The 27,683-nt window shown below is 42.5% G+C and overlaps 1 protein-coding gene across 2 annotated transcripts in view; it reads left to right on the forward strand.

Moving 5' to 3' along the window:
- LRP2 (LDL receptor related protein 2) overlaps positions 1-27,683 on the forward strand; it is a 246,494-nt gene that overhangs the window by 206,439 nt on the left and 12,372 nt on the right. For both annotated transcript variants that reach the window (XM_036995040.2, XM_073218732.1), the window contains exons 64-75: positions 4,488-4,619; positions 5,688-5,819; positions 7,569-7,712; positions 9,102-9,267; positions 11,193-11,321; positions 12,700-12,920; positions 13,686-13,862; positions 22,625-22,744; positions 24,951-25,041; positions 25,868-25,935; positions 26,122-26,239; positions 26,674-26,803. In XM_036995040.2, coding sequence (XP_036850935.2) covers positions 4,488-4,619; positions 5,688-5,819; positions 7,569-7,712; positions 9,102-9,267; positions 11,193-11,321; positions 12,700-12,920; positions 13,686-13,862; positions 22,625-22,744; positions 24,951-25,041; positions 25,868-25,935; positions 26,122-26,239; positions 26,674-26,803 — 1,628 coding nt within the window. The remainder of the gene's footprint in view (positions 1-4,487; positions 4,620-5,687; positions 5,820-7,568; positions 7,713-9,101; positions 9,268-11,192; positions 11,322-12,699; positions 12,921-13,685; positions 13,863-22,624; positions 22,745-24,950; positions 25,042-25,867; positions 25,936-26,121; positions 26,240-26,673; positions 26,804-27,683) is intronic.

The raw sequence follows: 27,683 nt of genomic DNA on the forward strand, positions 1-27,683 counted from the left end.
AAAAAAAAGTTCTCCAAACTCCAGGAGTCTATGGCTTAGTCTTCCTGGTGAGCTCTCTGTGTCTTCAAGTTCTAGGGCTTTAATTGATTTTTTTCTGTGTCATCCAAGGATTTCCTGGCAACTTTTGTCTTCTGTGGGGTACAAAGGAGAATGAATAACCACCTATGATGAGTTGATTTGGCCTTTATTTAACATAATTTCCCCATGGGGCTTGAATTTTTTTTTTACATAATGAAGTGACTTGATTAAATATTAAAAAGAAAAACACATACATAATGATAAAAGGGTCAGTCCAACCAGAGGATATAACTATTATAAATATCTATGCACCCAACACAGGATCACCTACATATGTGAAACAAATGGTAACAGAATTAAATGGGGAAATAGAATGCAATGCATTCATTTTAGGAGACTTCAACACACCACTCACTCCAAAGGACAGATCAACCAGACAGAAAATAGGTAAAGAGACAGAAGCACTGAACAACAGATGAGAACAGATGGACCTAACAGACATCTACAGAACACACTCCATCCAAAAGCAACAGGATAAACATTATTCTCAAGTGCACATGGAACATTTCAAGAATAGATCATATACTGGGCCACAAAAAGAACCTCAGAAAGATTGAAATTGTACTAACCAGCTTCTCAGATCACAAAAGTATGAAACTAGAACTAAATTACACAAAGAAAATGAAAAAGCCCACAAATACATGGACACTTAATAACATGCTCCTAAATAATCAATGGATCAATGACAAAATAAAAACAGAGATCAAGCAATAGACAGAGACAAATGACAACAATAATTCAACAACACAAAAATCTGTGGGACACAGCGAAGGCCATGCTAAGAGGCAAATATATTCCAATATAGGCCTACCTCAGGAAGGAAGAACAATCCTAAATGAATAGTCTAAATTCACAATTATTGAAACTGGAAAAAGAAGAACAAATGAGGCCCAAAGTCAGCAGAAGGAGGGACATAATAAAGATTAGAGCATAAATAAATAAAATTGAGAAGAATAAAACAGTAGAAAGAATCAATGAAAGCAGGAGCTGGTTCTTCAAGAAAATAAGCAAAACAGATAAACCCCCAGCCAGACTTATCAAGAAAATAAGAGAGTCTACACACATAAACAGAATCAGAAATGAGAAGGTAAAAATCACTATGGACACCACAGAAATACAAAAAATTATGAGAGAACACTATGAAAATTTATATGCTAACAAACTGAATAACCTAGAAGAAATGGACAACTTTCTAGAAAAATACAACTTTCCAAGGCTGACCCAGGAAGAAACAGAAAGTCTAAATAGACCAATTACCAGCAATGAAATTGAATTGGTAATAAAAAAATTACCTAAAACAAAATCCCTGGACCAGATGGTTTCACTGCTGAATTTTATCAAACATCTAGTGAAGACCTAATACCCATTCTCCTTAAAGTATTCTAAAAGTAGAGGAGGGAATACTCCCAAACTCATTCTATGAGGCGGGCATCACTCTAATACCAAAACCAGGCAAAGACACCACAAAAAAAAGAAAATTATAGGCCAATATATCTGATGAACATAGATGCAAAAATACTCAATGAAATATTAGGAAACCAAATTTTTTTAAAAAGTCAAAAAGATCATCCATCATGATCAAGTGTGATTCATCCCAGGGATGCAAGGATAGTACAACATTTGAAAATCCATCAACATCATCCACTATATCAACAAAAGGAAGGGGAAAAACCACATGATCATCACCACAGATGCTGAAAAAGCATTCGACAAAATTCAACATCCATTCATGATAAAAACTCTCAACAAAATGGGTATGGAGGGCAAGTACCTCAAGCTAGTAAAGGCCATATATGATAAACCCACAGACAACATCATACTGAACAGCGAGAAGTTGAAAGCTTTTCCCTTAATATCGGGAACAAGACAAGGATGTCCACTCTCCCCACTTTTATTCAACATAGTTCTGGAGATCTGAGCCATGGTAATGAGACAACACAAAGAAATAAAAGGCATCCAGATTGGCAAGGAAAGAGTTAAACTGTACCTATTTGCAGATGACATGATATTGTACATAAAAAACCCTAAAAAATCCACTCCTAAACTACTAGATCTAATATCTGAATTCAGCAAAATTGCAGGATACAAAATGAATACACAGAAATCTGTTGCATTCCTATACACTAATGATGAACTAACAGAAAGAGAAATCAGGAAACCAATGCCATTCACAGTTGCATCAAAAAGAATAAAATACCTAGGAATAAACCTAACCAAGGAAGTGAAAAGACCTATGCCCTGAAAACTACAAGATACTCTTAAGAGAAATTAAAGAGGACACTAATAAATGGAAATTCATCCCATGCTCTTGGCTAGGAAGAATTAATATTGTCAAAATGGCCATCCTGCATAAAGCAATCTACAGATTCAATGCAATGCCTATGAAAATACCAACATTCTTCAGTGAACTAGAGCAAATAGTTCTAAAAATCATATGGAATGACAAAAAATCCCCGAATAGCCAAAGCAATCCTGAGAAGGAAGAATAAAGTGGGGGGGAATTATGTTCCTTGACGTCAAGCTCTCCTGTAAAGCCACAGTAATCGAGACAATTTGGTACTGGCACAAGAACAGACCCACAGACCAGTGGAACAGAATAGAGAGGCCAGATATAAATGCAAGCATATGTGGTCAATTAATATATGATAAAGGAGCCATGGATATACAATGGGGAAATGACAGCCTCTTCAACAGCTGGTGTTAGCAAAACTGGACAGCTACATGTAAGAGAAAGAAACTGGATTATTGTCTAACCCCATACACAAAAGTAAACTCAAAATGGATCAAAGACCTGAACATAAGTAATGAAACCATAAAATTCTTGGAAAAAAACATAGGCAGAAATCTCCTGTACATAAACATAAGCAACTTCTTCATGAACATATCTCCCGGGCAAGGGAAACAAAAGCAAAAATGAACAAGTGGGACTATATCAAACTTAAAAGCTTCTGTACAGCAAAGGACACCATCAGTAGAACAAAAAGACATCCTACAGTATGGGAGAATATATTCATAAATGACATATCCAATAAGGGGTTGACATCCAAATTATATAAAGAGCTCATGCACCTCAACAAGCAAAACGCAAATAATCCAATTAAAAAATGGGCAGAGGAGCTGACCAGTCAGTTCTTCAAAGAAGAAATTCATATGGTTAACAGGCACATGAAAGATGGTCCACCTAGCCAATTATCAGAGAAATGCAAATTAAAACCACAATGAGATATCACCTCACACCAGTTACGATGGCCAACATCCAAAAGAATAGGAACAACAAATGCTGGCGAAGATGTGGAGAAAGGGAAAGAACCCTCCTACACTGCTGGTGGGAATGTAAACTAGTTCAACTATTGTGGAAAGCAGTATGGTGGTTCCTCAAAAAACTCAAAATAGAAATACCATTTGACCCAGGAATTCCACTCCTAAGAATTTACCCTAAGAATGCGGGAGCCGAGTTTCAAAAAGATATATGCACCCCTATGTTTATCACAGTACTATTTACAATAGCCAAGAAATGGAAGCAACCTAAGTGTCCATCAGTACATGAATGGATACCGAAGATGTGGTACATATACACAATGGAACTATTATTCAGCCATAAGAAGAAAACAAATCCTACCATTTGCAACAACGTGGATGGAGCTAGAGGGTATTATTATGCTCAGTGAAATAAGCCAGGCAGAGATAGACAAGTATCAAATGATTTCACTCATCTGTAGAGTATAAGAACAAAGCAAAAACTGAAGGATAAAATTATTGGTTCTAAGCAGTTGTATGACTTACAACTGCATTCATTTTGCTGCACCCTGGACAACACTTGACATATTTGTGTATATATTTCTCAATATTAGGCAAATTATATTCTTCTTATAACTTCATAATTTCTTCCTATTTTTTACTTCATTCTGATCTGTATCAGTGTCCTTTATTACACATATAGTAGGATTGTATATTATATATATTTTTAATTCTTACATGTAGTGAATAGTTATATATATATATTTCATATATATTACAAATATATATGATATACATATATAATATATCATATATATATATATATATTAGGATTAAGTATAGTGGAGCAGATGGTGACAAAGTAAAGAGCCCCTGACTGCATAGCTCTGGAGTCCATCACTGGATGCTCTGAAGATGCACCTGGCAGTGCTGAGTATGATGGGAAAATTGCCTCAAGGATCTAACATAACATTACATACATTTGTGTAAATGGCATTCAGGCTATTACCAGATACCCAAATAAAGAGGCCTCTGATCTTCTACAAGATTTATGGAAAAGGTCCATCTCAAGATGTCCTATAGTTGTTATGGGTAGCCTTTTCAAGCTTTGTTCATTTGTGGTTTATCTCATTTATATGTTTCATTTGTAATGCTGAGATTTTGTTTCTCAGATACAGGAAAAGGAAGATCGTGTGCTGAGAATCTCTGTGAACAAAACTGTACCCAATTAAGTGAAGGAGGATTTATCTGCTCCTGTAGACCTGGGTTCAAAGCCAATATTTATGACAGAAACTCCTGTGATGGTTGAGTATATTTCCTCCATGTCCTACTAGGAAAAACTTGTAACCTTTGGGTTATCTACTCATTCCCTTTTACTAAACCACTGTTCAGTTCCCCTTGTGGGATTAATGTCATGGTTCTAGCTCATTAGAATGCTGAGGTGCACACATGATTTTACTGTTAGAGGGTAGTGATCACCTCTGAATGAGGTTGTAAGCTGAACATTCATGATATGTAAAACCAATGATGATGTATGATAAGATCTATTTTCTTCATTAATTTTTGGGTCTTGAAAAAAAAATCAAGGATGGCAGTTCCTTTTTTTCATATTATCCTACCAGTACCCAACAGATTGCTGGCAGATAGCTCATCCTCAGTAATGTCTGTGGAGTTGATATAATTTATGATGTCTGGTTATTGCGTCAGTGTGTGAGATTTTTTTTTTTTTTAACAAACACAAGTCTTACTTTTTGCATCTTGAGTCAAATTTATTATTATTATTACACAACTACGTATGCTGGACATTAATGCGTTCTTAGGTATCGAGTTGGAAGGTAGCTTATCAAGATGGTAAATGATGAGTACGACTTTAAATGCCTTTTATTGTTTGAATTTACTATTTCTAACTCATTATGTGCCATACTCAGATGATCTGAACCGTTTCTTTTGGAAACTGAAGCTTACGAAGCCATTGAAAAGCCAAATGAATGACTCCCATCCCTGCAGCTAGTTAGTGGAAGGGAATACAGCAGCTGTTTCTGGAAAGGTGCTGTTGTTCTGCTCTTGTGTAGAGTCCAGCTGCTTTGGTTCAGACCTTGTTTTCATTGCTTACTAGCTTTGGGACTTTAGGTTTATATAGTCCATATTTCATGGAGTCATTTTGGAAGATTAAATGAGGGAAAAAGCATGAAAATCATGTGAAACCACATTTGGAACTTAGTGAGCATCCCACCAACGTTGATGGTGTTGCTTATTTTCATCTTCATTCTTCTCAGTTCTCATTGCTTGTGAACATGGATTTAAACAGAATCAGGGTCTCTAAGGAATGGGTGGGAGCAGATGATGCATATTTGGTTTTGTCTTGTTTGCAGACATCAACGAATGTGAACAATTTGGGGTTTGTCCCCAAAACTGCCTAAATACCAAAGGAAGTTATGAGTGTCTGTGTGCTGAAGGCTTCAGGTCTTTGAGTGAGCGCTATGGAGAACGGTGTGCCGCTGAAGGTACATGGACTCATGTCCTGATTGATCGACTCCTGGAGAAATAGATGCTGATGAAGTACAATGTGCCAGAAAATAAACATTAGACTTTCGGAGTCCTATACTTAAATTCACCAGCTACTTGCCTTCCAAAACCCATCCAGTCTTCTCTTTCCTCCCCTGCCAGATTAAAACAACTACAATCCTCCAACAAATACATAGGAAATAAAACATGAGTTGAGTGTTACTTATTATTATGGATTTAGCTTCTTGTCTTCCTTGATAAAAACTTCAAAAAATGGGCAAGATATCAATCACCTTCCAGAAGATTCAGACAAAAAGCTTGCTTGTAGGGTGGTGTTCAACTGAAGGAAATTAAGGAGGCTCTTCAGCTCCCACTCCACTGAGATTAAGGTTTGAGGCTCTGTAATCCAAGATGGGTCACAGAAAACAGTCACATTCACTTGGGGGAAAATCAAGTATACTACTGTTGACAAAATCCTTTTTTTATTAATCATGTACTACTGATCACAGAAAGAATCTGGCTCATTCAGAACTTCAGTCATTAGTTCTACACTTCAAGTTAAGTTTCAGTATTCTGAAAATCAGGCTTGATAGAGAACAATAGTTAGTACTAGATAAAAATGACAAAAGAGAGAGACTGTAAGTCAAAAGTATGACAGTCTAAATTTCCAGAGATCTGATCTTAATCAGCATATCCCAGGTAAGGGATTTAGGTCTTTACAGTCTTGCAGATTTGAATTTGAAGTTTGCATGAGAATTGATAAGGAACTTGATAAGAAAATGTCATTTTATTTTGCAAACTAAGGGTAAAAATGGCTGTTTAATTTCTTCATACAAATTGGGCTTGTAAGTCATACATTTGCCTAGTATACTTAAATATTTTAACCTTTAAACATTTTTGACACTGAATGAAAACTAGGACAAAGGCATTTGAACAATTGGTCTGGTAATTAAGCAGCAAACTAAAAATAATAAAATTTTTTAACTAAGGAGGTAACAAATTAATTTGAATAGTTATATAAAACAAAGTCAAGATAGAGGAAATGTATGAGATGAATTTTCTGAAGTTACTGAAGTTGTATTTGACATGCAAGTCAATTACATTTTTAAAAAATCTGGACAGTGCATCTTGGGATGAGTCACCATTGAAATGGCTGCTTTAGGTAAAAAAAATAAATTTTTTTTAAACCAAGAACATCTTTTTTATCATTAGCTACAAGCTAAATTGGGTCATGGAACTGATTACCGGCTTAAAAAAATCGTAAGGTCTGTCAGTAAAGAGTGAGGAATGAGGACTCCCTGGTAAACTTTTAGTAAGACTGTATCTATTGTATTTCTTCTGTGATACTGACTGAATGTCTACAATCTTGTCTGTGAATAACGAAAAGAATCTTTCTTATCAGTAAAGAAAGCAAAAAAAATCAGTGGAACAGAGGATGCTACCTAGGGGCCTCAGTCTTGCCTTGCTCTAAACCATCACACACTGAGGACAAAGAATAAAGAACTAATAATATCTCTAAGAGAAATGTTAGCTTCTACCTGCAATGGAGACAAGAATGTCCACAGTCACAGATTTTACAACCCAGTGGGCTAGTCAGCTGTATTGATTAGCAGAGATGGTCAGATTTCTATAAAAACTCATCTTTTTTTTAAAGGGGAGAGGATGCCTACTATTTTATATCCTATTATATATACAAAAAATTTCAAGTAGAAGTCAAACAGATAAAGAAGCCCTTCATTTGTTTACAGGTAACCCTCCTGTGTTGTTACTGCCAGAAAATGTGCGAATTCAAAAATACAATCTCTCATCTGAGAAGTTCTCAGATTACCTTGACAACAAGGAACACATTCAGGCTGTTGATTATGATTGGGATCCCGAGGGCACAGGCCTCAGTGAGTATGAACTTTGGCATCTGTCATTGATATGAATTGAATTATAAGGTGTTGAATTTTGGGGAATTGATTTTTTAATGAGTGAATACTGTTGCATGAGAGGAAGAGGAAGCTTCTTTTAGCCAGTGTGCTCTAGACACCTTCATGTGGCCCTGGGTACCCCCCAACCTCTCCTGACTCCTGTCTCCGGGTTATCCTGTCTGGACCACCTCACATCCTGTTGTTTAATATTGTCTTGTCTTTGCTGGTGCAGAGACTGTTTTTCGCTACCATTGTACACTTGGAAATTTTCTGCTCCAATTTCAAAGACCTGGTTCAAATGTCACCCCCTCTGTGACACCTTCTATAACCCACCTGCACGTTTCTGTGATTGCTCACCCATGAGCCTGTAGCATTTTACATATGCTTTTGTTAAAGCACATGTTTCTCTGTGTTATAGCTAGTCATCCACATATTTTCTCTCTACCCCTTAACCATGTGTCCTTGGGAACCAGAGATTGAATCTAATTCATGTTTATATGCCTTTCACTTGACCCAACATCTAGTACAGTGTATATGGTGGGTGCTCAAGACATTTAGTTCAATGAATGAAAAGTGAATAACGCTTATTGTTGAGTCTCTCATTGCATGGTGTGTGGGAAATGGTAATGAGGCAAGAGTCAGAAACTTTTCTTCTATGCCTATCTCCCTCATCTACTAGCTTAATGACCTTAGATAATTCAAACAATTCTCTGTATCTCCATTTCTTATCTGTAAGATAAGTGCAGTAATCTCATTCTATCTGTCTACTTCTGAGAGTTGTTCTCAAGGTCAAATGAGATAATAAATATGAAAATGCTTTGCAAACTTTCAAACTTTGCTTTGCAAAAAATCAGTAACTATGCAGTGTAAGATTTATTATTGTGTTTCACACTTAGTTAAGCTTTTTATAGTATAAACTTAGGAAAGTGTATGCCTTAAAACTCACAGTCTTCCTATGCTTTTTAAATTGCTTGCCTTCTACTATCCTTTATTTTGTACATAAAATAGAACTTCTCATGTACATGGCTCCTTCAGTTCCACTGTTACTGAGTATGATTTCAAATTCTCAACATTCTGTTTTTGGAAACTAGAATTTGATCCTAATGAGAGTAAATAGACTCTCGGCTAAAATATATTTTAGTTAGTTGCCTTCTAATAGAATCTTACCAATTGAAGCATTTGTAGCTAATAGCTCAAATATGATAGGTTTTACAGTTTGATCATACTGGTGTAGCTGGATTATTAGTACTATAGGAACAATGAGGGCATAGAGATGTCAATTCATGAACAGCACTTCAGCTGTTAGTCCCTAGTTCCTCCCTTACTGGTTATTCATGTGAAACTGACTTGTGCTTCTTTCCTCTGTAGGTGTCATATATTACTCTGTGCTAGGGCATGGCTCTAATTTTGGTGCTATCAAACGTGCCTACATTCCCAACTTTGAATCTGGCAGCAATAATCGCGTGGTAGAAGTTAACCTGGGCCTGAAAGACCTAATTCAGCCAGATGGGTTAGCAGTTGACTGGGTCGGAAGGTGAGTCCAGCCACAAGGCCCTCATGCTTGTTTTGTCCCTTGGCCAGAGCTCCCTGCTGCGCACCGTGGCACATGACCTCAGCTGGTCTACGTCTGGGCACACTCAGTGGTGTGCAGCTAGCTGGGTGACACCTGGGCTTGTTGTAGCCCCAGCAATCACCCTGCTTATCCCAGTGTGTCATATAAATATCATTTGCTATGTTCTATGAAAAGGTTTGGGGAGGCACCAAGGTCAAGATTTTACATTTTACCTAGGAGAGTGTGGTGCATTCCAAAATTAACTTTTGGTATGGCAGCATTGTTTATTTTGTGAAGAATTGAAACAGACTTACAGTTCTACCAGTGAAGCACTTCAGGTGAAATGTTTTTCTCTGTGATAATTATTTTGGGGATGAAAAATACACATCTTGTGATTCTAGCAGGCTATGTTGTCTGAACAGATAGGAAATTTGACTAACCCGTTTAATCTTTGGGTTTGAAGTTAATTGAAGTGTTGGCTCTGTTCTGTTCTTTTAGACCTTCTAGAATCCCAGGGAACAGAGCCAGATAGTTTGGATGAACCCTAACTATGAATCTTAAGTAGTTTTATCATTAGGTAGATGTGGGGGCCCGGCCTGTGGCCGAGGCTGAGCCCCATTCTAGCTGGACAATGCCCTAAAGATGGCGCCTGCTTCCTGCTCACCACCCTTTCCCCTCTTCCCTGTTGGGGATTGGCCCAGCAGACTTCCGTACCCGTGCACAGCTCGTGCTGCCCGCTTAGAGTGGCGCGTGACACCTATCCACTTAAAGGTCACACATGATACTGTCCCGGATTGGTTGAGTGACTGAATATAAGGGAGCCCGCCGGGAAAGAGAGGAGCTTCCCGACAACTGCTGTAACCGCCGTGAGAGATTAAACAATAAAGCCTAGAGAAGAATCAAGACCTTGGATGTGTTGCTTTGGTTCCTGAAGGGTCGCAACAGGTAGATAGATGCATGAGATGCAAACTGATGTGGAAAAATTGGTAAGCTCCTTCAAGGGACAGCCTTGCTTTGGAGTGACATTTATGGGAAAGTGATTACATTAGAATCAGAGCTCAAGCATTCCTAGCATCCCTTATGTCCTTGAAAATGAACTAATAATGGGAAAATGTTTGAGAGGGAAGGCTCAAGGTCTTGCTGCCTTCTGGGAGAGCAGAGAGTCATTTGCAGTATAAATTAATGCCCACCTTTTAACAAATTTGCCTAATGCTCCTGGAAGACTTGAGCATCTCTGAAGAAGATAATTAGGTCCCCACTTTGCCCGCAGGCTAACAGGAAATTCATATCACTATTTTCTGTCAGGAAACAAGGCCACAAAAAGTCAGAAACTTGCAGCTTTAGACTTTGGCACTTCTTTCTTAAAATAAGTGTGCAGTGACAGATCTGTCTTACTTGAAGTTTTGCCTCTTTTTCAGCCTTAATGATTGAGTGAACTTAGAAACTGATAGAACTCTTTCTCCTGCAGCCTTAGGAATGGAATAAAGGCAGGATGGCCTTGCTGAGTTTGTTTTAAAAGGCTATTTCCACTCATCCTTGGAGCTGATGCCAGTGGGGCTCCTGGCCGAGGAGGACACAGACTCACAGCACCTCACCACTTTTCCTGGAAGTACATTCTCATGATAATGTCAGTGGCAGGCCCACCATCACTACTGATCCTAGCTGCTTCAGCTTTTTTGGCAGATCAGGCAGGAGTCCCCTCCATCCCTCACTCTTCCACTTGTAACCTTCCAAAGATGTCTTGTTGACTGAAGAGATGGGGACATCCTCAAGAGAGGAGACTGCTTTAATCACCATGTCTGTGTAGCTGTCTCACTGGCCAGAACTTCTAGTCATCTTCAAACCTCTTCCCAAGAAGTGACCAGTATAGATTTTTCTGTTGTTTAACTTTGTAACTCTAAATTCAGGCATATTTACTGGTCGGACGCTAAGAGTCAGCGGATAGAGGTGGCTGAACTTGATGGAAGGTACAGAAAGTGGCTCATTTCCACCCAACTGGGTCAACCAGCTGCAGTGGTTGTGAATCCCAAACTAGGGTAAGTATTAAAAGAGTCTTTAATATTCTAGATATTTTCCACTGGATTTTCAAAAACTTACACCTTTAGTTATTTGTCCTGATTGTGCTGACCAGGCCCTTGGTCTTTTTGGTGGGCACCTATGACTTTTTTCAAGAAATGTAATACACCCCACCGATCATTTAGGCCCAAACAGGCTTCAGGCTGGAGGCCTCTGGCTACATTTTTTTTCCAGAGCATAGTTTGTCTAAAATTTACACATTCCTCAATAGAATTTCATATTTGGTCAATACCTGATTAGTTTAGAATGGAGGCTGCAAAATAATGGCTAATGGGCTGAATATGACCCATAGACATATTTGATTTGAATTACACAATGTTAAGATATTTTTACTTAGTTGCTAATATTTCACATTCGTAAGTCCAGGGAAAGGTAATCCCGGGGCAAAATACCTCTAAAAGCCAAAATCAGTCAAAGGGAGAAATAAAATTTAAAACCTGTTTATTGCTCACAAACTGCAGTCCCAGGCCATCTTTCTTCTCTGCTCAAGCAGCAACCACACCGGCCCTCCCCTCACCTCTCAGGTACACATAGCCCTCTGTTGCCCAGGTAATCACCCATTGATATGGAGATGAACTTCTCCACCCCTGAGGAAAGATGCAAATGCACTAAAGCCGTACTGCTTTCCACCTCTGAACGCCTATTGATATGCAGATATACTAAAGCCAGGCGAGATATTCTGGAAATCTTACAGTTTTACCCACAACATTCAAAACAAAATCTGTATTTTTGGTTTGACTAGGTAGATACACTTTCCTTGGTTCAGTATTCCCTGGAGATTTTACATAGGGCCTTGCTTTCCCCATTACCTGATGTTTCTGGTTGCTCTGCGCCCTCATTTATCTTGCCTGCTTGGTCTTTTCTGGGTATTTGAAGTGGTGCAATCCCAGGTCTGCACAATTTTTCTACAACTTAATTGGATGCAAAATAATCCATTTTAAAAGAGCTACAATGTAAGCTCCTAGAGAATAGTAATCCTTGTTTTTTCTGATACATCGTAAACAGAGTAGTGCTGCTCACACATTAGACATTCAATAAATAGTTTTTGAAGAATGAACAGTTTTGTAATTATATATTTTAAAGGGTCTGAATATATATCCTCCACTAGGGCTGGCCAATTTTTACTGAGGAAGTACAGTTTTCAGAAGGATAGACCACAGATGCACCAGCTCTGCTTTTCCTCTCCCTGTCTTCTGCAGTGAAGTGTAAGAACTGCACCACTCCGCATCCAGACCCCTATGAGAAACAGCTGATTTCCCTGTTGGAAGTCCGTGCTCCATGTTAGCGGAGAGGCCTCACTACATTTAATGTTTATAATGAGGAAACCTTCTGTTACAGGCTTATGTACTGGACTGACTGGGGTAAAGAACCTAAAATCGAGTCTGCCTGGATGGATGGACAGCATCGGAACATCCTGGCTAATGAGGATCTTGGTTGGCCAACCAGCCTTTCTATTGATTATTTGAACGATGACCGAGTGTACTGGAGTGACTACAAGGAGAACGTTATTGAGACCATAAAATATGATGGGAGTGATAGGAGAATTGTTGCAAACGCAGGTTAGAAATGAGTTAGAATTTAATAATTAAATAATACGTTGCCAGCCTTTTGCCCATTTTCAGAAAAAGGAACTCTGATCTCAGGAAATGGTTTATATAGCTTTTTAGTTACCACTCCCCCAAGTGCAGCTGCTGATTTAAATGCAAATGAACCATTAGCAATAGTTAAGTCCTGTGTGTCCTTTCTACTTAATTTAGAAAAAGTACTCTTAGGAGGAGATACTGAAATAACCAAGTTTCCTGTTAGGTTGCCCTAATAGAGGTGCACATTCATGTGTACCAATGATGACCCATGTCTAACCACTTCTAGGCACATTAGTTTTTAATGTGCTAGACTGTTTATTATGCACAGTTGGAAACATCTAGAAGGAGAGAAGCATTGTATTGTCTTAACCAGATTCTGCAGAACCCCAGCAATCCAGCACATATGAGGTGTTTTATGTTCAAGGAAAAAAATAAAACCTCTGCCATTCACATTGTTTTCCAAAACTGAAATAAAATCAGCAGCTTGAAAGTAAGCAAGTCCCCTGTAACTGGTGGTAGCCAGTATGCATTAATCTAGTTTAATTTCTGTCATCTTGATTTACCAGAATAGCACACTTTCACGGTCACATGAACAGAAAGTCTGCCTGAATGTTCCTGGAATTTCAAGGCATTTTACTAGGGATTAATTCAAGCAGAATGACCTCTAACATACAAGTGCAGTTGGGGTATTTTCTTTTCAATAACCTTGTTTTGTTTTGCTCTTTCCCTGTGGGTGAGCAGCAATGAGCCCTTATAGTCTGGACATCTTTGAAGGCTTGTTATACTGGATATCTAAAGATAAGGGAGAAATATGGAAGCAAGATAAATTTGGACAAGAGGAGAAAGAGAAAATGCTGGTAGTGAATCCTTGGCTCACTCAAGCTCGAATCTTTCATCAACATAGATATGATCGATCAGGTAATCACCAACCTTGGAATAAGATGATCCTTATTATTTGGAATCCTTATTTAAAATTAATGGCTATATTGTTGGAAAATGGTAGTGGATTGTAATAGGCTGATCTCTTAGTGTATGAAAGGTGTCTGTGTGTGTGTGTGTGTGTGTGTGTGTGTGTGTGTGTGTGTGTGTTTTAATCATTGTGACCAAAGAAAGATAAAATTGGAGGTCAAATAAAATGCACAGGACTAACAGATATGAAGTAAAAATAGTTCAGTTTTCACTGTTTGGAGTTGTGAGTATGTACTTCTAGGCCACAGAATCTGGCAGGCATCAGACCCCTAAGTGTGAGTTGGTTTAACAAGTCACAAAATGGGCTTTGTGGACATCTTAAGTCTTACATTCTTTAAATTCCAACGCCAGGCTAGTCAAGTTATGCTGAGCTACATGAACCTTGGTTTAAAGTTGTCAGTCATATGTATTTCTACCTCCTCCCCTCGTTCTTACTTTCTTAGTTTTGGGTCCTACTTCATCAGGTTACCTATGTTCTAATTCATCCTTCCCATCATGTGACATAAGGTTAAAGGGAAGGGAAAATTTTAACTGAGGAAAAGAAATGGTTTTTATTAAGTTCTATTTGTCAGATTCTCTCTTCAGTGTTAACCCAGACATCTGTTACTTGAATTAACCTTCAAAACTGTAGAAAGAAATTTTATTCTCATCTCACATGTAAGGTAACTGAGGGCAGGAGCGATTTAACCACTCATTTAGCCCAAGTCACATAACTGGCAGGTGAGTTTTAAACATAGAAGTGATTTTTAAATTCAGTTCCATTCAGTGTCTTTCTGTTCTGGCCCAATGGTCACTATCCCTAGATCCAGGTTGAATTCTGTGGCTAAGTGGCCTTTGACAAACTCCATCCCTTCCCATCCCTGTATGTGAGCAAAGGTGGAGCCTGAGTTCACTGAGTCCCCTCAAGCCCACTGATTCTCTGAGACCCTGAATCAGCCTTGGTGAATTGGAACTCAGAGTGAAACACCCAGGAGATTACACTGGCAGCAAGTGCCTTTTCTAGGGACTAGTTCCCTTGTAGCTGGTAATGATTGTCATTCTCCAGGCCCTCTCCAGAACATTCCAGACCCCTGTCATATAATAGCTCTTGAAAGGAAAGGAGCGACACATAGCAGCAATTCACCGGAGAGTTCTGCTTTATTAGGGAAAGGTGCTGGGTTATATAGGAGGGGGCATGAATTGATTGAGGTGTCACTTCTACGGGGCTGGTGGCTGTTGGCTAGGTGCTGGGATTGGGAGGGGAGCGAGAGGTGATTGGGCTTCAGGTGGCGCTGGCGGGAACTGAGGACCCCGAAGAGAAGCCGGAAGTTTGCCATCTTACTGGTGGGGACCCTTCATTCCCCCCTTTCTCCTCCATGGGTTTGTGGACGTTGCTTTCTCTCTGGCTGCTTCCTGCTGAACAGGGGTGGAGAAGGGAGTGAGGGCTTGAGGATTGGGAGGAAAGGGTTGATAGGACTCCCCACAGTAAGGACGAGTAGATGTGGACTTCTTCAGGTTTGGAAATCAATGAAGGTTCCCTGTAACCATAGGTTGGCCAAGAGGATATGGGTGTCAGGAGCCAGGCGTCTGCAGCTATTGTTTCCAGGAACAGTTTCCAGTGGAGAGAGGGGTCCATCTCAGCATGTAGTGAGGAGGTCACGTGAGGGTGAGGGATCTTCTGTGGCCAGAAGCTGGTAGTTCCTGAGTAAAAGCTGGTTGAAAGCTTGATTAGAGATTTTTCCGACTTGGGATTTGATGTACTTTATTATACAGGGTAAGAAGAGACAGGCAAGAAGAATGATTATTATGGGGCCTGCAATGGGCCAGAGCCAGGTGAGGAGGGGGTTTGTTAGTATTGACGAGAATGGGTTGGAATTGGAAGCAGAGTGGAGACTGGAGGCAAGGTCGGTGAGTTTGGTAATGTCAGTTTCTACAATGCCAGATTCGTTGATGTAATAGCAGCACTCTTCCCAGAGGAAGACGCAGGTGCCGCCCTTCTCGGCTGTAAGCAGATCTAGGGCTCGCCGGTTTTGAAGGGTGACTTTAGCTAGCAAAGTGACCTGTCTTTGGAGAGAGGCTAGAGAATCAACAGTGGATGTCAGGGCTCCCTCAAATTTGGCGTTGAGATCTCTAACTGCCTATAGAGAGTGACCCAAGGCTTCTCCCAAAAACCCTGCCCCAATGGCTGAGGTGATCAAAGAGCTACTGACCATGATGGGAAGGAAAGCAGCTCTTTTTATGCGTGAGGGCAAGGGAGGTTGGAGCTCAAGGAATTCTGCCATGCTGTAAAGTGTTAACTGTGGGATTAGGGTGATGAGAATGCAGGGTGTATCGGAGTTGAGAGGCAGTGAGTTGAAAAGACTGCTATTACACTAAAAGAAGTGTCCCGGTTGCGTAAAAGTCTTAGAGCCGGAGGTAGGGGTGTAGATAGAGAGGCAGTGAAGTGCGCTGGAAGGGGGTAGAGTTGGGCTTACACAGTGGTGGATGGTGAGATTATCTGCGTATTCTGGTTCCCATAGGGGTGTGTCTGCCAGGGGGCAGAGGGGTTGTCTTTCTGCATGGAAGGAGTAGTTGGAAATATTAAGGGGCACGGCGGCCAGCAGTGGGCGCTGTAGTGATGCGCACAAGAAACAATTGGCTGTGTTAAGGGTGTGGTTGAGAAAGATGGTGGTGTCCTGAATGAGCTGTAATGAAGAGTAGGAGAAATGGGAAGAGGGGTGGGGATAAGAAGATGAAGAGGCGCCGTCAAGAGTTTGGATAATGACTTTTTTGGATTGTCTGATATCTAATGCAACTTGAGAGATCTGGGAATGAGAGGGAACATACTTTTGAGAGATATGAAGGGTACCGTGGGGGGTTGAGGACCCCCCCATAGTAAACTGAGGCTGTGACTCTGGCAGCCCATCGAGAGTCCCAGGGATCTGGGATTGATAAGGAGAATGAGCCGTTGGGATATTTCATGAAACGGTTGGAGGAGTAATACTGTGGGTACTGGAAGTTACTCATGTAGTGAATGGCGCAAGACCAGTAGGGACATCTCCTGTAGGTGTCTGGCTATCACCTGCAATAGGCTTGTTTTTGGTCATAGAGGAAGCAGAGGTAGGGAGAATAAGGGTAGCTGCTAGTGAACATTTCAGTGGAGGGAGGAAAGTGGAGGTATAAAGGCTCAGAGCAGCTTTTCAGAGGGCAGTCTGGTGTGGCAATGAGGGCAGTAACTTTTGTTTGATGCTGCGTGTAACTCTGTCTGACTTTGAATCGCCATACAAAGGAGGCTGGGGTGGTGGGGAAGACAATAGGAATGAGGAAAAAAGCAAGAGAGCAGTAAAGGAGGAAAAAGTCATGATTCGGGTATGGATGGCAAAGGGGGTGAACAGGATTTTGGAGGAAAGAGGACAGTAAGGTCAGGAGTCTGGAGGGAGGGAGATTTTGTAAACTTTTGTAGGTTAAGAGATCTTTTAGGTGATGTGGGGACAGAATGGTAAGGGGCGCTCTGAATGTCAGTTTATGAGCTTCTTTCTGCAAGAGCTGTCTAGCGGCTAATGCTCGTAGGCAGGGGGCCCATCCCTGAACTGTGGGGTCTAATTGCTTGAAGAGAGAAGCTACTGGGGCAAAGGATGGGCCATAATATTGGCCTAGGACTCTTAGAGTGTGACTGGACCTCTCATGAATGTATAATGAGAAGGGCTTCGACAAATCAGGAAGATAGAGAGCTGGGGCTTCTACAAGGGCTTGACGGAGCTTAATGAAGGAGTGTCGGGGTGAGGAGGATAATGGTTTTTTAGGGGGGGCTCTTGCTGAGGTCATATAGGGGTCTTGCCAACAGGGAGCAGGGAGAAGTTAGGGATCTACGTTTTAAAATATCTAGCCAGGCTTAGAAAGGGCCTAGAAAGGAAAGGATTTCTGTCTTGGTTTTGGGAATGGGCAGGTCAGAGAGGAGCCATTTTCTGTCTAAGGTAATGGACTTTCTTTGTTGAGATAGAAGGAATCTGAGGTAAGTGACAGGAGGGGAAGAGATTTGAGCTTTGATGGGGGATACCCGGTAACTTCTGGACGCTAGAAGGTTAAGTAGGGAGGCAGTGTCAAGTTGAGACTGTTCCCACGAGAGACTGCAGAGTAGAAGATTGTCCATGTATTATAATAAGGTGGACTTGGAGTGATCATGATGAAACTGTTTGAGGTCTTGAGCTAGGACCTGTCTAAAAATATGGGGACTATCTCGGAAGCTTTGTGGCAAAACTGTCCAGGTGAGTTGTTCAGAATGTCTTGTGTATGGGTCCGTCCAGGTGAAGATGAAAAAATCTTGGGAGCAGGGGTCTAGAGGGATAGAAAAATGAGTCCTTGAGATCTAGGACTGAGAAGTGGGATGCTGAGGCTGTATGGATTTGGAACTAAGGGATGGATAGGGACAATGGCTATGTTGATGAGGCGAAGGTCTTGGACAAGGCGGAAAGATCCATTGGTTTTTTTAACAGCTAATATGGGGGTATTAAATGGGGAGTGAGTGGGTCTGCTTGAATGATGAGTTGGAGGCCTATGAGGGCTGAAGTGGTTAGGGGGTATTGGGCCTGACAGATATACTGAGAGGGGTCACATAATTTGATAGAGGCAGGGGGACATAGGGCCACGGAGGGGCTTGTAATGTCCCAAACTTTGGGATTTACAGGGTGTATGAGGGCAGAACCGGAGCTTTCATTGGGTAGAGGGGGGTCGTCGGCTATGAGGGCCATCAGAAAGGGAGTACTGGGGGCTGTGGGAGTGGATATAGTTATGGAAACGTGGAGGAGGGAAAGGATGTCTCGTCCTAGTAAAGGGATGGGACACTGGGGCATAACCAGGAAGGAGTGGGAGAAAGGTATGGGATTGTCTTGGATTGTGCATAAAAGGGTGGGTGGGGGGTTTAATGGGAAAATCCGTTTACCTCCTACTCTGACTATATAGGAGTAATGGCTGGCGTGGTAGGGGCCCGGTATTCTCACAAGACTGAGAAGGTGGCTCCTGTATCTAGGAGGAAGGAGATGGGGCGACCGTCTACTGTTAAAGTAACCCTGGGCTCCTGTTTGGTGATGGAAATGGTCGGGCGAGAAGCCTCCGGGCCCCATCAATCTTCTTCTGCCAGCCCCACTACGGCGGGCTTAGGATGGGGGTTGTTCGTCCAGCCTCCCCTTCGGGTGGTTGGGCAATCAGACCCCCAGTGGCCCTTTTTGTGGCATCTGGGGCATGGGGTGGTAGGAGATCTGGGGGAGGGGCACACCCTTGACCCATGTCCCTCTTTTCTGCACTTGAAACAAGCTCTTGGGGGGGCTTGTTTGTAGAGGGGCGCCCAGGTTGTGGTTTTATCAGCTGGGCCAACATCTGGAAATTGGCCTGATCAGCCTTTTGTTTACGGCATTCTTTCTCCTCCTCCCGCTTATGGAAGACTTTAAAGGCCACTGTTAGGATCTCAGTCTGTGGGGTAGCGGGGCGCTGTTCTAACTTTTTGAGTTTAGCTTTAATGTCGGGGTAACCTTGAGCTAGGAAGTATGTCATAAGGACATGTCTTCCTTCAGGTGTTTCTGGGTCCAGGCTGGTATACTGTAATAGGGCTTGAGTGAGTCTGTCTAAGAACTCGGAGGGGATTTCATCTCTCTTTTGAATTATGTCTTGGAGCTTTTGAAAATTGACTACTTTACAAGCTGCCCTTTTTCAGACCTGCTATTAAGCAGGAGGCAAAAATATCTCGAGAGCGGAGACTCATGGCGGTGTTATAATTTCAGTGTGGGTCTTGTTCGGGGACAGCAGTGGGGCCAGGGGGATAGGTGGGGTCAGTCCTGTGGGTTTCAGTAGCCTGCATTTGGGCGAAGTCCTAAACTCGTCTGTGCTCTTCAGGGAGGAGGGTATTGGCCAGGAGCATGAAAATGTCATGATGTGTGAGGCTGTAAGACTGGAGGGTCTATTGAAACTCCCTGATGTATGTCATGGGATCAGTGGAAAAGGAACTTGGGCATTTCTCTAGTTAGGCTAAATCTCTTAAGGAGAAAGGGACGTGAACGCGCACGATGCCTTCGGATCCTGCTACCTCCCGGAGGGGGGCGATAATTTTGGGAGGCTCTCGGGACTGAGTCTGAGGGGGACTGAAGGGTTCTGGCTCAGTCTGTGCTGGAGTGACGCGGTCTAGCCATGCCTAGTCGAGCAGGTCCTGAAGTGCAGAAGGGGGGCAAAGAAAATAAAGATAGAATCGGACCCACATGTCGCCAGCTAGCATCCCAGCTGCTTGCCTCTGCTGCTTTAGTTGGGCTTGAACTCATGACTCTGAGGTTAAGAGTCCCATGCTCTACTGAGCTACAGCAGGGCTCCAGTTAATTGCTTATGGAATGCATTGTTTTCTATTCCTGCCACATCGGCAAGTGGGGGAAGGGCATAGCTAGAAGCAGGGGCGGTGTTTCTACACATCTTCAAGGTCTCCCTATTTTCAGAGTGAGGAGTCTTGGCAAGATATGTTTTTGTGGACAGATAACTTCTAAGGACTGCACCGGTTGTTCTCTAGCTTGTGCTTTCCCATGCTGCGTTCAGACATGGGGGGAGGTGCTTTCCCATTCTCTCTACAAACATGTGAGAAGACAAAGGCGGTCCCTAACAGGGGAGAAACAGGTGATGAGGGCAAAGACGGAGGAGGCCCCTGGGACCTAGTTAAAGAGGGGCTGAAAGGCTCAGGCTTAATCTGCAGGGAATGAAGGTGGAGGAGGTGAGATGGGGGAGGAGATGGTTGGGGAGGAAGGGAGAAGGGCTGTTGTAGGAGAAGAAGGGGAAGGGAGTGAACAGGAGGCTTCTGCGGGGGCGGTGGCTTGCAGGCTCAGAGAACTTGGGAGGAGGCGGGGAGAGGAGGCAGAAAGCTTCGATATAGGGAATCTCCTTCCATTTTTTCAGGCGCTGGCAGTAGTTAAAAAGATTGCGAGTGATGTTAGGATCAAGAGTTCCCCCTGCAGGCCATTGGTTTTTATTGTCTTGGGGGTATGTCGGCCAATCTTGGGAGCAATATTTACAGAGAAGTTTTGGTTTTATATCAGGCATCAGGGAGAGGGTAGCCAGATGCTTAAGCAGGCATTCAAGAGGTGAACTTTCAGGGAGGGATGAGGAGGCTCCCATGGCTAAAGGACAGAGAAGGAGACAAACAGGGGAAGACGAACGGGTATCCTCGGACTGGAAGCAGACCACAAGGAGACAAAGGGCGTCCCTGATGATCCTTGGATGGTCTGCGGAAACTCGTATACGAGTCGGAATTTCTTGGGAAGTGTGGGTCGTCACCCAGACTTCCCTAAGAAGGCAGAGTGCCGGAGTCACGAGGTACCTAGCGCTAGGCGTTTTCGGCGGACGGAGCAGAAGGAGGAGGGGGGGAAAAGGGAGCGTTCTCATCCACAAAGGAGTCACCTTGTTTGTGGCTGTTGGAGGGGGGTGCCTGAGAGTCTGCCACAGCCGTGAAGGCCTGAGGCAGGGATTTATGACTGTCGGAGGGGCCTGAGCGTCCGCCGCAGCCCTAAAGGCTTGAGGCGGGGATTTATGGCTGTTTGGGGAGGGGCCTGAGGGTCCGCCGCAGCCATGAAGGCCTGAGGCGGGGAGCGTTCCCTCCTCATCCCCGAGCGTCAGGGCCTTGCCGGACGATCACGGTCAATGGCACTGCGATAGCTCAGGGAAGAGTGGCCCACCCCGGGGAAATTTTGCTTAAAAACTTTCAGCACTGATGGAAGGGATGGTGAATGCGTTTGACTGTCGGAGGAGGGGCCTGAGCGTCCGCCGCAGCCGTAAAGGCTTGAGGCGGGGATTTATGGCTTTTGGAGGAGGGGCCTGAGGGTCCGACGCAGCCATGAAGGCCTGAGGCGGGGAGTGTTCCCTCCTCATCCCCGAGCGTTAGGGCCTTGCCAGACGATCACGGTCAATGGCACTGCGATAGCTCGGGGAAGAGTGGCCCACTCCGGGGGGAAAACTTACCTAAAGGCCAGAGAGGAGTGGTGAGTGTGATGAGCCAGCGCCGGAAAAAGAGGACGAGGGCAAGCTGCTGCTGGTGTCGGGGGGAAGATGGGGCCCAGTTGGGGTGTCCCGTCTCCCGGGTTTCGGCACCAATGAAAGGAAAGGAGCGACACATAGCAGCAATTCACCGGAGAGTTCTGTTTTATTAGGGAAAGGTGCTGGGTTATATAGGAGGGGGCATGAATTGATTGAGGTGCCACTTCTATGGGGCTGGTGGCTGTTGGCTAGGTGCTGGGATTGGGAGGGGGGCGAGAGGTGATTGGGCTTCAGGTGGTGCTGGCGGGAACTGAGGACCCCGAAGAGAAGCCGGAAGTTTGCCATCTTACTGGTGGGGACCCTTCAGCTCTTATGTCCTAAATGCTTCTGAGGCTCTTATACTTGATTGTTTTTAAAGACAGTAGTAGAGAGTACAGTGTACATGGTAACCCCCATCTGGCCGCTGTAGAGAAGGCCACCTAGGAATCAGGCAGAGGAAAATCTAGAGACTTCTCCTATAGCACATGAGTGGTACAGAAGTGGAATGGAGAGCACACAGACGGAATGGTGGGGTGCCAGGAGATGGTTGTGTAAATGAGGGTGAGTGGCCAAGTGTCACGTCATTTAAGGGTGTTGGGATGCTTCCTGGGTTCAAATGTCACCCAGCAGGGCCACACCTCAGTGGATGGACATATCCTTGGTTTGGGTATTCATTCCCTTCCAGAACCTAACCACTGTTATCATCTGCTTTCCAGTGCCCAACCGCTGTAAGAATGTCTGCAGCCATCTCTGCCTCCTGAGGCCGAGAGGATACACCTGTGCCTGTCCTCAAGGGTCCAACTTTATAGAGGGAAGCAGCACTGAGTGTAACGCAGGTAGGAGCACTGCCTGGGCAGCCATGGGGCTGGAAGAGCTCCTCCGCCTGTATTAGCAGGCTCCCTGCTTGCTTCATCTTCTTCAGGGGTCTGTGTGCTGGTCCTTTGTAGAATAGAGTGGGGATGGCTAGAAGGAGGGCTGAGAAATGTGGGGAATAAGAACAGACCTGAGTGGGACTTAAGGGAACAAACAGAACTTGCATTCCAATCATTTCTGAGAATTATTTGCTAAGATCTGCAGATATAGACCCAGTTCCCCAATACCTACTGTTGTGTTGTTTTGTAATGACATTTTGCAGAGCAGGTTTTCTGTAAGCCTACTCCCCCTTTCTCCACATCATACTGGGTGACTGTCACCCCAGAATCCGTTCCTTAACTGGAGTTCCTCAAGAAGAACAACCCAGATCCTGAGTGGGGCATCTTATCCATGTACAGGGGAGAGCCAGAGGAGGGTCACTGCATTCTTCACGTGCTAATTTCAAAGTTTTGACAAGTGAAAAGAGTCACATTTTAAAAGGTACTTTATGTTGTTGAGAGATGGAGGCTACAATAAGTAAGTGGTGGTTTAGTTCTTGTTCCAAGTATGGTGGATGATCTGTGCTTGGCAAGCCCTTTCTTCAATGACTCTTTTTAATTATTTGTGGGGATTAACTAGTGTCCCTAACTAGTACCCGGTGCGTGATAAGAACGTTAAGGAATCATCCTGCAGTTCACTGGCAGCATGTTTTACCGCTTACTCCCTAGCTTTAGCTGAAAGGGAAATGAAGAGGTGTAACCACCTACTACCACCAGGGAGAGCAAGTGGTTACCTAAGGCTCCACATTTTGGGCTCTTTTTTCCACCAAGGCTGAAAAGTTGGCCTGTTTAGAGAATGAACTCAAGCAGAAAGAAACTGCTTCCCCAGCCTCTCTTCCCCTACTTCCATTCTTATCCCAATGCTACCAGGGAAATATTGGAAAGACTCCAATGTTTAGGAATATTTTGAGCAAAACTATGATTTCAAGCTTTTGAGAGTTGCTTTATTCTGTGGATGGATCATTCTGCCATGTATTGCAATTTCGCATTGAAGAAGTGTTGTCCAAGTTGTCACCTCATCTAACACTTTCCTCACTACATTTTTGTCAAGTGGATTATATTAAGATTCTTGTTTGAAAGAGCTTTAACCAAAGTAGGCATGTGGATGATGGTAGGCATTCCAATTGGGATCTTGGTCTGGTACATTAGTCAGTTAATTTGATAGTGTCCAAAGTAGCTATTCTATGCTGGACACCAACTACTGGCAGTAACACAAGTCAGCAAAATAGACTTTCTCTGCTCTTGTTGAGCTTTTATTCTAATAGGACAATGAATAGGGAACCCAATAAATGTATAATTTCAGGTGGTAAAAGTGAAAGGAGAAAACTGAAGCCGGGTAAGAGGGATGCAGATGGGTGGGGGTGGGGTTGCCTTAAAACATTTTTTTTTTTTTAGATAGAGAGTTCAGGGAAGGCTTCTCTAATAGAGTGAACTTTGAGTAGAGACACAAAGTGAGGGACCGAGCCAAAAGGGTAACCAAACTCTGTGAATAAACACACAGGCAATAAAGACTTACCAAGCATCTTCTAGGTATAAGACATAGAAACACTAATGACCCAGCAGGCACATCCAGGGACGTCCTGGGGACCAAGCTGGAGCAGGAACCCAGAGCCAGGGCAGTTCTGGAGGACTGAAACATGATGACCAGCTGTCTACCAGGCATTTGTGTATCTGCATCTGTGTGTCTGTCTATTGAGTGATGCGTTGCTGATCTTTTAGTTGGAACTTTTAGTTGAAGTTTCAAGCTGTGCCTAAGTTGAACTCTTAATTTTAGCTGGGCTCACAGAGGGGAATTCTGAAAATTTCAAATGAGAACATGAATATCCTAAGAGACTTTCCTTTACCACTAGTTTCTTTCAACGATTAATGTACATTCTGGAGTCTAGTATCTCTCCACTGTTTTGGGGTGGAGGAATACTATAAACTTCCCTTTTCTTTCCACCAAGTGTATGTTGCTCTCCAAGACCTTAGTATTGATAAGAAATTCATCTGGATTAAGGGTGAGGGTAGTGTTTTGATAGGGAGACTGATCACCTGCCTGTCCCCATCCTCTTAGGCTGGAAGCAGGTTTGCACAGGACGTGTGCTCTGCTGAGTATGACTAACACATGCATGGTTCTCCCTTTCTGCAGCCATCGAAAGTCCTGTCATCATGCCCCCCCCATGCAGGTGTATGTACGGAGGAATTTGCTATTTTGATGAGAATGACCTCCCCAAATGCAAGTAAGTCTGAATATTGAGGGCCGAGCTATAGACCTTGCTTGTATGGGGAAAAAGTATAGGAACCTTGCCAGTTCACTAATTTTCACATCTTAACCAGCATGCCCTCTGTGGGGGAGTCCACAGAGAACTAAAGTAGTCTTCACCAACTATCATGTGCATAAGAATCACCTGGAGTCTGGACCAAATGTCCATCTAATTCACAGGGATTCTATATTTCTATCAAGATCCTAGGAGATGCCACAAGACTGTGGGCTATATTTTGAGGAGGGAGGAGTTAGAGAAATGATAACCACGTTTTCCTACTCACCTACTGGTGTTAATCACAACTGGGTTGCAGGAGAGCAGCAGTCAGCAGAGCTGCTTCTGTGCAAGGTGTTCAGGAGCAGAGAGAGGCTCTGACAGAGAGCAAGAGAAACAGAGGTCTTCAAAAAGTATTGAATTAAAGCATATCAAAGGAAAGAACACAATCTGGTTTCCATTTTTACTGTTGAGGGAAGAATTCCATAGGTTAGAGAAGACACCAAAAGGCTTTATTAAATAAGGCTGACCCTGTAGGTGCAACAGCTACTCCGTTGAAAGTGAATTTCCAAAATCAGATTACTATTCTTTCTGCTCATCATCTTGTGGTTATAAACAAAATAAACAAAATAAAAATAAATAAAGCCCCCTAAAATAAGCAACAGAATAAACAAAAGTCATGCAGAATACATTTTCTGTTGAACATGTAATTTACTCAAGCATCTTTCTACCTCAAGTTGTGCTTATAAAATTGCAACAGAAGCCTAAGAAGGCAACATTTTGTGAAAAAATCTTCTCTTACTTTTAGGTGCCCTGGTGGCTACATGGGAAACTATTGTGAAATAGGACTTTCAGAAGGCATTCCTCCAGGAACAAGTAAGTTTTACGAATATGAGCAACGTGGAAATACTTCATACTCCTAAATTGGATGCTGTTTATATTCTATTTAATAGTCTTTGAAGAATTAGTGGTTCTTGCCCCAGGCTCCTGCCACTAAGTCTCTTGGCTCTATTCCTTCTCCACGTGTTGATAAGTCTGCTCCCTCTTCCCTCTTGGTGACAGCTGTGGCTGTGCTGTTAACAACCATCCTGATCATCGTAACTGCAGCTTTGACAGCATTAGGATTTTTCCACTACAGGAAAACTGGCTCCGTTTTGCCTTCTCTTCCCAAGCTACCAAGGTCAGTTTCAATATGTGGAATATTGATTTTAGAAGCCTGTGTGTGTGATGTGATTGAATGAATAACATAGTTGGGTTATTTTTTTTAACTTAAAAAAGTACAATATGTAGTTTATCTATTCTGCAGAGGCATAAAGTAGTGCACAAATGAAAAGCAGTCACTTCAAAGCACAACTTCTTAACTGAGGGCTACCTTGAAGCCTGAATGCAAATTACATTTTATAGTTCAGATGGTTGTGCCTACTGGTGGGCATTTAGGAATGTGCTCTAACACTTCCAGGTAGATCAGGGAACTTACTACTATGTTTGTTGGTAAATTCAGAATGGGAATTGAGCATTTCAGTGAAGTGGTATTTAGCAATACAGAGGAAAGTGTACCATTGCTGAAGGTTATTGAGAAAATAATAAGACCCTGTTTCAATTACTTCTTTTCAGCTTAAGCAGTCTTGTCAAATCTTCAGAAAATGGAAATGGGGTGACCTTCAGACCAGGGGCAGATGTTAACATGGATGTTGGAGTATCTGGGTTTGGGCCTGAGTCTACTCTTGACAGATCAATGGCAATGGTGAGTGTGCTTTCCAAATGCCCATTTGAAGCTTGTCATTTTTACTGTTTTATAAAAGAAACACCTTTTGTAAAGAATAAAATTAATCTGGAGAGAAATGAATTAGAGTATGCCTCTCATAATAAAGTCTTCACTGTATAAAGTTTGGAAACATTAGTTCTATTGCACAGATGTGTCCAAAAATATCACTAGAATATTTCAATAAAATTGAAGTATTTCCCTGCTTGAAGCTGCATTGTTGAATGATAATCCTAAATATCTTAAGCTTAATTGGAATATTAAACAATATTACATTTTTGGGACAGGGGGTAGAGAAAGCATGATAGTCTGTTTTTATTTGATGATTTTGTGTATGTTTAAAGTAAGGAATAAGGAAATACATGTTTCCTAGCCTCACATATTTTCCCATCAATGTATAATGATGGAATAAACATGGATTTTAGAGTCAGTGGTTAGTTCAAATCACAGCTGTTACCTTTTTCTTTATTTTTCTTTATTTATCTATTTTATTTTGGTATTGTTAATGTACATTTACATGAGCAACCTTATGGTTAATAGACTCCCCCTATTATCAAGACCCCACCACACACCACATTACAGTCACTGTCCATCAGTGTAGTAAGATGCTATACAATCATTACTTGTCTTCTCTGTGTTATACTGCCTTCCCTGTGCACCCTCCCACACACACACATTATGTGTGCTAATTGTAATACCCCTTTTTCCCCCTTATCCCTCCCTTCGCACCCATCTTCCCAAGTGCCTTTCCCTTTGGTAACTGTTAGTCCATTCTTGGGTTCTGTGAGTCTGCTGCTGTTTTGTTCCTTGAGTTTTTTCTTTGTTCTTATACTCCACATATGAGTGAAATCATTTGGTACTT

Source organism: Manis javanica, chromosome 12 (assembly GCF_040802235.1).
Source record: "Manis javanica isolate MJ-LG chromosome 12, MJ_LKY, whole genome shotgun sequence".
NCBI classification, from domain to species: domain Eukaryota; kingdom Metazoa; phylum Chordata; class Mammalia; order Pholidota; family Manidae; genus Manis; species Manis javanica.